The 10428-nt window shown below is 43.5% G+C and overlaps 1 protein-coding gene across 3 annotated transcripts in view; it reads right to left on the bottom strand.

The window, feature by feature from the left end:
* Positions 1 to 480: 480 nt before the first annotated feature.
* The window catches only part of LOC309360748 (ketosamine-3-kinase-like), a 33819-nt gene continuing 23871 nt past the window's right edge, over positions 481 to 10428 (bottom strand). Inside the window, exons 1-6 of one of the 3 annotated variants that reach the window (XM_081895576.1) lie at positions 9569 to 9829; positions 8301 to 8452; positions 6635 to 6726; positions 5285 to 5367; positions 3869 to 3991; positions 481 to 2949 (exon numbers count right to left, since the gene is read on the bottom strand). In XM_081895576.1, coding sequence (XP_081751702.1) covers positions 2611 to 2949; positions 3869 to 3991; positions 5285 to 5367; positions 6635 to 6726; positions 8301 to 8452; positions 9569 to 9709 — 930 coding nt within the window. In that variant the 5' untranslated portion in view covers positions 9710 to 9829 and the 3' untranslated portion in view covers positions 481 to 2610. Of the gene's footprint in view, positions 2950 to 3868; positions 3992 to 5284; positions 5368 to 6634; positions 6727 to 8300; positions 8453 to 9568; positions 9830 to 10428 lie in introns of those variants that run through there. The other 2 variants (XM_081895577.1, XM_081895578.1) reach the window with 2 other exon arrangements.

Below are 10428 nucleotides of genomic sequence, written 5' to 3' on the forward strand. Positions count from 1 at the left end.
GTACAAGCAGAAACTGTTTTTCAGAATTTGCAGAACTTTTATATTCAATTGGTTCTTAATTGTTTCACAATACTTACAAGCAGAGGTGCTTGAAAGGTTTTGAAGGGAAGGTATCATTGTTTGTAATCTAGGCCACATTTAAAGAATCTTGACAGGTACAGGAAGCTTCTTCCAAGAAGACTTGGGTACAGAAAGCAGCAACAAAGTCCAGCAAATGGGTCAGGGGAAACTGAGTTTTTAAAGGACATAGCAGAAAGGAGCAAGAAACCTACAATGTGGCAATGAATTACTTTGTGGCTTAACAAGCCAATTGCAGAAACACTTATTAACTTTATTGATGAAACAATATAGTATGCATTGCATATTTGTGAAGGTTGATTCACAATGTTTACACGATGCAAATATTTGGAGGTCATAATATTTTGTGTTTACCATTGCAGATAGAAAAACAATAAATAAAAATCCAAAGAAAACTAATCAGTCCGGAAAATATTTTATTCAACACAACCCAGAAAGATTATGAATTACAGTCACGAACAATGCTTTGCTTTAAACCCAGAACAGCCACTGATACTATTACTAAAAGTAAAAGTAGCGCGCGCACACACAGCTGAAATTAATAAGTTTATATCTGATTGTTTTTAGTGTAAAACCAATTGAAAAATATCTGGAAACACTGTAGAGGAATGTTAAGTAAAAGCCAACAGAAAGAATTCAGTGTTTGACACGAGCATGCATTCTAGGAATCATGCCTCTCTCACCTGGTAATATTAGGCATAGTGTTTGTTCATAAGTATAATTCCATCCTAATCCCATTATTATTATTAGACATATCCCAGGGGCTCTGGATCCATTTGCAGAATTCACAAAATGCTGTAACTGAATAATTATGTAATGAGAGCAGGAAACTGACATGCATAATGGCCACAAGAGGGAACCTATTTTCCAAATGCAATGTTAAGGAACTTCCAGTAAGAATCCAGGTACATGTATTCAGCATGAGTACCAGGAATGAAACAGAAAGGAACTGTGATAATACCTGCAGTGAACGTGTACCAGTCCAAACCACCAAACAAGAAAAATACTAGAATAAAATAAAGTAACTTATGCATGCTACTTTTACATATGCCTCTTCCTCCACTTCCAATTTAACCCTGCATCACACAACCAACATGTGGGCAGCTGCCACCTGGACAGAGAATTAATGCTAGAAGTAAACTCTTTAATATCAGTTAGGCGTGGTAAGTCACTGTCAGGTTGGTGAAAAAAATTGAATAACGTAATACAGAGTTTTACTGCAATATTACTTTAAGGAGGATGTGATGCAACAGCATTTTGGTTAGAATTAGGGTTGCCATGTTTTTTTCTGGCTAAGTTCTTGTGCCTTAACAACTGTAGGACACGTAAAAGATCAACAAGCAAACTTTTCCCAGCAGGAAGATGCTGCACTGAGGAAAGACGCACCATCTTTCTGCCTATCATTTTACACTTAAATTATGAGAGCCCTGTTGGAAAAGGAGTTGGCAATCCTACACGAAAATGTGGTCCTAAAATGGAGAACAGCCTAAGTGTTATGAAGCCTTCCTCAAAGTTTGTTTCACATTCCCAAACCATTGGGTAAGGGGAAACACTTTAATGAGAATGTATTTTCACTGCATTACTATCTGCCAGAAGGCATTTCACTTCATTTTACCAATTGTCAGGAGCAGCATAGGAAACTCTTAAGGAATGACTTAAAAGGCAGAGAGTCTAGCAAGCTGCCATAAGAAACTAAGTTTGAGACAGCCATATATGCCTATAAATGCACAGCTAGTTCACCAGAGCCTGGAAACACATTATAAGTCAGCAGACTATTTAGGGAGGCAAGATCATGCTGGCTAGCAACGGACTCTAGCTGGAGGCTGATAGATGAAAGTTAATGGCATGGAAGCAGGTTACCATAAACTGTGGTCCATACAAACTGTTCAGTCCAATTGCTACAGATGTACTAAGACAAAGTTGCAATGCTAACAGGGGGGGGGGGGCGCAGCACCTAGACTGCAACCCTCTATCTCCCCACGTGGAATGAAGTCCCGAGAGACTCAATATATGCTTCCAAATCTATTTCCAATTGCAGTTCTATTTAGAACACGGCTGCTATATTCCTTTGGTATCTGTCACCAAAATACTAGGTTGAAAGCTAAGTAGGAGGACAAGAAAAATCTTTCCACTCACAAAGACTGTAAATCTTGCTTTGAATGTATATGTATGAACATAGCTAGCAAGTTGTTACCTGTTCTAATGCCCTGCTTGGATTTGTCCCTCTCTTTGGCATTAAAAATTTATTCCAAACTATTTGCACATCAGGAATTTTTCCCTAGATCTATGGAACCACCTCAAAACAAAACCTCTTTCGTGCAAATCAAAGGTTTGTTACCTCCTTGGGCAGCTCTCTGATAAACTGCAAGAACAGGACACCAAACCTAGGGCACAGGATGACTTGGTCTTTAGCTGTGGAAAGAGGGTGCAAGCTCGGGTTCTATTACAGCATATACACATTAGCACAGTTGAAACCCCATGGTGTGTGTATATAGTTTCCAAAACAGGGAAATAAAACCTACAGGTAGGAATTCAGTTGACCAAATTCCTCATTATATTGATAGATGAACCTCTGTACCCTCCGCCAAAATGATTCCAATGGTTCATATAGTGAAATAGCTGGTACAGCTTGAGCCGTTTATCAAAACCTGGTGCTTTGGGGATTTTGCTGTGGTAGGCAGAATAAAATGAACCACTGAAGCCACCAAACATCCCAGCAATTGCTAACTCATACTCAGAGTGACCATAGAAAGCTGCAGGGTCAAAGATAACTGGCCCAGAGTCATCTTCAGCTACATTTCCTCCCCACAGATCCCCATGTAGAAGAGCAGGAACTATTTCCATATCGCCAAACAAACTGGGCACCTTCAGCTGAAAAAGAAAGCAGGATTTAATTGTAAAGTTAATTGTAAGGGGGTGGGGCTTTAAAAAGTAGAAACATCAAATCCTGATAGAGAAAAAGAGACAAACCTAGAGTGTGGACAACCTAGGTATATAGGATTTAAATTAAAGTAACATGAACAGTAGGGGGCACATCACATCCAAAAATTAAGTACAGTGGTACCTTGGGTTAAGTACTTAATTTGTTCCGGAGGTCCGTTCTTAACCTGAAACTGTTCTTAACCTGAAGCACCACTTTAGCTAATGGGGCCTCCTGCTGCTGCTGCACCACCAGAGCCCGATTTCTCTTCTCATCTTGAAGCAAAGTTCTTAACCTGAAGCACTATTTCTGGGTTAGCGGAGTCTGTAACCTGAAGCGTATGTAACCTGAAGCGTATGTAACCCGAGGTACCACTGTAACAAGATTTTCCAGTTTTGTTAGCATTTAAACCAGATATCTGAGGTACTACTTTATCAAAAGGCTTAAAGAAGATTTTTAAGCCTTTTGTATTTAAATTTTTAAAAATTCTCAGACATTCCTTCTCGCATTATATAGCCACATATCACTGTTTATTTCAATGAATAGAATGCTTATTTTAGTCTTTAATTGTTTTTAAAATGTACTATTGTATATTCAAATAGCTCCTCCTCTCCCTTCAAATATTATTTGGTCTTTTTCACATGAGGGTTCTTTAATGCTGCTACGGTATTGTTCTTCCACAATTAGTAGAGATCTCAGAGAGATGTGGGTGAAAAGACTCTTTCCCACTAGTTTATTAGGTTCTGGGGAGAAGAGGATCATGACATTTGCACAGACAGTGTAGGTATTACAGAAACTCTACACAATGAGAACAACCCCACATATACGAATGTGACAATTCCCTCTATGGTCCCCATGGGACATCGTTACCTGGAGTTTTGCCCAAAGTTCTCTTGCTTCCCTGTCTCCAGAGTTCTTCTCAATCATGTCCATCTGAGGTTGAATTCGTTGCCTGGCAAAGAAAGTCACCCAATCCTGTTGCCAGTCATTCACCTAAACAAGCAAGTAGTCAAAAATTCAGCCAGTTTGCCTCTATGAGAAGATGCCTTGAAAAAGGTCCTCTGATGAAAAATGGAAATAAGACAAGCAATTCATAAACCAATTAAGCCATACCATTTTTATGGGGACTCATCTAGACCTACCGTATTTTTCGCCCTATAGGACGCACTTTTTCCCCTCCAAAAATGAAGGGGAAATCTGTGTGCATCCTATGGAGCGAATACAGGCTTTCGCTGAAGCTTGGAGAGCGAGAGGGGTCGGTGCGCACTGACCCCTCTCGCTCTCCAGGCTTCAGGAAGCTATCAGCAAGCCTGGGGAGCCCGCAGGAGTTCCCGCAGGGCTCCCTAGGCTGTGGACAGCAGCCTGCCGCCCGGCGCGCGAGGTACCCTGAAGCAGAGCGCCCCGTGCGCCGGGCAAAGATCCGCAGCGTGGGGAGCCCTGCGGGAGTTCCCGCGGGAATCCCCACGCTACGGATAGCAGCCTGCCGCCCGGTGCGCAAGATGCCCTGAAGCAGAGCGCCCCGCACGCTGGGCAGACATCAGCCAGCCCCACAAGCTCGGGGGACAGTGGGGAGGCGCAGCGCGCCATCCCGCTGTTCCCCGACCTGGTTTTGGGGGGAAAATAAAGGGGGGAAATTCCTTTATTTCCCCCCCCCAAAAAAATTAGGTGTGTCCTATGGGACGGAGCGTCCTATGGTACGAAAAATACGGTATTTACTTCTCTGGTGCTGAAACCGATTTAAATGGTTTGTAGATGAGACTTTCAGACTTTTACACACTTTACAAAAATATGAAATTGTACACTTTTATATATAAAAAGAAGACTCTTGCTGTGTTAATTAGCTATTAGCTACTGCTAACACAAACTCTTGACGCTGCATAAGGCACAGCAGTCGTTTTCAGGGGCATTCACTAGTGCAGCTGTAAACACCAACATCTGCTGTTGTGTTAGCTGAAAGGTGAAGATTGGTTACTAATACCAAAAGTTGTGACAGTAGCCCTGGAATCTTCATACCTAGTTACAGTTCTCTGAATTAATATTTAAAAGTCCTCCTATTCAAATATATTCAGCCTTTCCCAATTAAAGGAAAATTAGAAGTGAACAAAAAACTAAAAAAACATTTGTTTTTTAAAATTTTAAAATTTTTTAAAAACTTGTTTTTATTATTGCTTGTAAGCCGCTCTGAGCCCGGCCTTGGCTGGGGAGGGCGGGGTATAAATAAAATTATATTATTATTATTATTAAAAGATTTCCTCAGTGTGGAAGAGCCATTAGTCCAGATCATACCTGTGGAAGATAGCCACAACATGTAGCAGTGTGGAACCCAAATTTATCCACAAACTGGACCCCTGTTTGTTCTTCACCTTTACCTATTAAAACAGAGAGAAGTGGTGATTGTCTGTTCTGAACAGAATAACTTTCTAAAAATAGGAAACTTTATTATAAAAAGATAAAGGTACCCCTGCCCATTCGGGCCAGTCTTGCCAGACTCTAGGGTTGTGCGCTCATCTCACTCTATAGGCCGGGAGCCAGCGCTGTCCGCAGACACTTCCGGGTCACGTGGCCAGCGTGAAAAGCTGCATCTGGCGAGCCAGCGCAGCACACGGAACGCCGTTTACCTTCCCGCTGGTAAGCAGTCCCTATTTATCTACTTGCACCCGGAGGTGCTTTCGAACTGCTAGGTTGGCAGGCGCTGGGACCGAACAACGGGAGCGCACCCCGCCGCGGGGATTCGAACCGCCGACCATGTGATCGGCAAGTCCTAGGCGCTGAGGTTTTACCCACAGCACCACCCGCGCTTTAAAAACCTCCATTCTAAATAGAATTGCTTGTATTAATTATTATTACAGTGGTACCTTGGGTTAAGAACTTAATTCGTTCTGGAGGTCCGTTCTTAACCTGAAACTGTTCTTAACCTGAGGTACCACTTTAGCTAATGGGGCTTCCTGCTGCTGCCACACCGCTGCTGAGCGATTCTGTTCTCATCCTGAAGCAAAGTTCTTAACCCGAGGTACTATTTCTGGGTTAGTAGAGTCTGTAACCTGAAGCATCTGTAACCCAAGGTACCACTGTATTCTTCTTCTTCTTCTTCTTCTTCTTATTATTATTATTATTATTATTATTATTATTATTATTATTATTTAATTTATATACCACCCTATACCCGTAGGTCTCAGCTGCTACTAGCATGAGAACCATAAAGGTTGCTCCCCCAAATCTTAAAAACCTTAAAAACACATAGCTCTTACTAAGTTTCTCTGTTTTCAGTTTTCAGCTACAACAAATTAAGTAAGATTCTGAGAAGTATGCAGTTGATACTACTGGAGACAAAATCATGATCTGAATCAAGGGTGAGAAACCTCAAGCCTGGGGGCCAAATGCAGCTGCCCAGTGATTTTCCCCCAAGGGGTACTCAAGGGTATGCAGTACCAGCACCTATTTTTGTTGCTTAAAAGTGTGACACTTACTGTAACAACTTCATGGGGAACAATTTTCAGGGAGGGCTGACTTGCTCCAGCTTGTTGGCATTTTAATATCTCTTTATGCATGCAATGAAGAGTTTTTAGGGGTTCTGCTATAGAGTTAGAGCAAAACAGCTGGGGGCATTGGCAAGTCATGGACAGCTGGGTACCTTACCAACAGTGTTTGCATCTTTCTTCAACTTCTCCCCAAGTTTTTGATTGTGAAGATGAAGATCAGCCAACTGTGTTCCAAGTTTTTCTGCATGTCTAGTGGTGTAAAAAAGATACATTTACAAAGCAAACGAAACAGCATCTGGGAGGGCACATGTTTTATCCAACCCCAATTTAAGAGGTACCTATCTCTAAAGGACAGCAAGAAGGTTGTCACATCCAGCACCTCAACACATTCACTGCATGCATTCAAGACACTGTGATCCCTTATAACACTAAACCTCAGTGTTGCATGTGATGGAAGCCCAAATATCGGGTTGTTTACCATACAGTGGCCTATTAAGTTACCTTGGACTTTGGGCAAGTGACTATGAAAACTCCAGGTTTGGAGTTCTTGAAAGAAGAAATATGTGTTGCATCGATCAGCATAAACTTTTGACCTGTTGGAAACTCGGCCAACAATAGAGGAGGAATTTTGGTCCAGTGAGATGTCCCGTGATGACAAGCTGATCTGGAGGATTTAGGTGCAATTTGGCTTTGAGAGTGTGTCTTTGAAGTAATATAGGTTCTATATCCAAACTGATAAATTTCTAACCAAACTGATTTATTGCATCAACTCCGAGTTTCCATTCCAAAATAAAAGACTAAAAGACTGTCAAGCTGTTACCAGCAGTCCAACAGAATCGCCTACTGGGTAAGTTCCCAAGAAAATTATAATGGCACACTTTGACCGTAAATCTATGCATTCAAAGTATATAAGATCCTATACACAAGTAAATGCATGCATAATTAATTAATATATTAACATTGAAATCTCACCAAATTCTGTATATTAGAGAGCAAACACAGTAACTTGGAAAATGTTGTCTGTACCAAAGTTCATAAGGGAAGTTCAGTAAGATCAGGGTAATTTACCCTCCAATCCATAGCTGTCAACTTTTCCCTTTTCTTGCGAGGAATCCTATTCAGAATAAGGGAATTTCCCTTAAAAAAGGGGAAACGTTGACAGCTATGCTCCCATCTCAGACAAAGTTATAGCTTCATTATTTAGAGCAGAATGCAGCTCTCCAGGCTTTTCTGTTTGGCCCTATTTGGACTCTCCTGTCATGCACCGGGGCCTGCTCCACACTCTAATGTGCTTTTGCCTGGCTGCAAAGTCCTTGAACTATGATAAGGCCCCTTGTCCACCTGGAAAAATGGAGAGGTGAGAAATGGTCTGAGTTTTGCATGGCTAGCACATAGCCTACGCCACAAACCTGAACATCATATCCATGGTTCTACCCACTTTTGCTTCTGTCCCCGGTCACCACTGGCATTCAACCTCTGGAAGGTTGAGTACAATGGAATGCAGCCGTCAGGCTGAAGGAGATACCCCAACCCCAATTTAGAATACATGGCCGCATGCTGGTTGCAGCTCAGACTGAAGCAAAGCAATAATAAATTTAACATTTTTGAATGAACACTTGGGTCCTCTTTCTCCTCTTTATAAGTCTTCATAAAACACTTATGGGCCAAAATGTTATCCAGCTTTAGTTCCCATCACTGCAGAAATGAATAGTAAATATGATTAATTTGTATTAACTTGTTTTCTTCAAGGTGGTTTACATGATACTGATTTTCCTCCTCGAATATGCAAGTAAATCACAGCAAGAAATTGAGACAGAGATTACCTGTTCAAACCCCTCATATCCAAATGCTCCATCACAAACAGAGTACCACCAGCCGGGAGATCGATAACTTTTATAGGTTTTGGAACTTTCACAGTCTTTGTTTGCAGGATAGCTGTTAAACTTGCCATTTCTCCATCAAACATTCTCCTTGCCTGTCAGATAAAATAGCGGGTGGGGACCTCTGTAAACACTTTCACATACAAAACTTTCCAGCATATGTCAGATTTAAAAGAAAAATAATAATCTTAGGAGCCTGCATACACAGCACATTTGCCCCTTTCTGGTCACATCCGCCCTTTCAGCACTGAATCAGAGAACAATTCACAACATAGCAGATATTATGTAGCAAACTGCCAAGCCATGTCTGCTCATTCCTTCGTTAACACTAGCTATCAAAACCTCTGCCAATCATGCCTCGCAAGTGGACATTTTCTAACAGGAGAGTCGGCATAAAAAGAATGCCTAGCACAAATCCTGTTAGCTACGCAAGCTAGTTTCCTAGCGAAAACAAGGCACCCTGCATGCAATCATGGACATTCTCATTTGCTATTTCACACGTTTCGTGGTGTGGACATAACCACAGCTTTTAAAATGGGCTCCTAAGGCCCTGGCTCAGATTAAAGCCCTGCCAAGATGTCCTGTTAGACCAGGCATCCCCAAACCCGGCCCTCCAGATGATTTGGGACTACAACTCCCATCATCCCTAGCTAACAGGACCAGTGGTCAGGGATGATGGGAATTGTAGTCCCAAAACGTCTGGAGGGCCTAGTTTGGGAATGCCTGTGTTAGACACTTCCTCAAAAGTAAACCTCCACTTCGCTGCAGTGGCGGGGCCCACGAGATGGATGGCGAGAAAGCCCCTCTCCAGCTCAGACTTTAGCAAGTCCGCCTACGAACACACAGCCAGGGGCACCACAACTCTGGCTCGTCCGCAGGCTCTTTCTTTCTTTCTTTCGGCCGCGACACCATTGCTTTTAAACAGCTGCCTGCAGGGCAGGAGTAAGTAAACCATTGACACAGCCTCGTCGTCGCGTCACTGTGACGGGTTACCAGCTCGCTCTGTGCATTTGCGCCTATGTCAGGCCACTTTGCAAAAAAAAGCAAACAACATGGGAGTGCTATTCAGCAAAGGGGAGTAAACAGCAATCCGCCTTCTTGCAGCACGGCTTTTATTCGACCCTTTGCACTTCATTCCCCATCGCCCACACCCGCCTTCCCCACCGGGAATACTACCCGCCGGTGCTTTAACCTCCGGTTTTTTACCGCACCTCTGCGCGGGAGTTGCTTTTCACGAAGACGCGCCCGTGGTCGGTGTGGTAACTCTCGCCGTGGCTAATGCAGCCGCCCCCCGAGTGGCCCGTAGGCCGGAGCGCCTTAGTGCCCAGCTCGCGCCGCAGAGCCTCCTCCATCCCGCCGCAGAGCCCCGGGGAGAAAGAGGCCGGGCGCTAAGAGGCAGCTCGCCCCTCCCGCCGAACCGCAGGCCCCGCCCCCTCCGGAGGCCTCCGTGCTCTTCGCCGCCCTCTGAAATGGCGGGAGAGCGCGCCGCTTGGCAGGGCGGCGCCTGCGAAAGGGCGGGTCACTGCCTTTGAGGGAAACGGGAGCAGTGACCTTTCCTCCCCTTCTGGTTCACGCGTGTCGTGTGGGGAGACCGTATTTTAAAGGAGTGGCTTGGTTGCTATTTGAGGTCTGCGCTTATCTCCGCACTTGTGCTGGATGAATATGTAGAACTATAAAGCGCATGTGTATATATATATATATTATTTTAATTGGAAGGTCATATGTATGTGTGCCTCAGTCAAACCCACCGTTAAATGGACTCAGGGGTGCCATCTTGAATAAAATATTTGGGGAGGGGCAGGTAAGCCTCGCCCTGCATAATGGATCACAAGTGACAGCACATGCACACTAAATGCATAGCAATGGCCATCAGCGGATGTGGGGCTCAAATATTTTACTGGGGGGGGCAAGGGACCTTGGACTCTAGGAGTTGGTTTGGAGGAAAATGGAGTTGCAGGACAATTGGGAAATGGCCAAATTTGAACCAAAATGGTGATTCAGTACAGTTGCAAACTTGCACAGGTAGCCCTCCTAGATGCTGTTGTGTACCCATTGGCTTGCCAGTGAGTTA

This window comes from Podarcis melisellensis (genome assembly GCF_964234715.1).
Source record: "Podarcis melisellensis genome assembly, chromosome: 2".
In the NCBI taxonomy this organism is placed as follows: Eukaryota; Metazoa; Chordata; class Lepidosauria; order Squamata; family Lacertidae; genus Podarcis; species Podarcis melisellensis.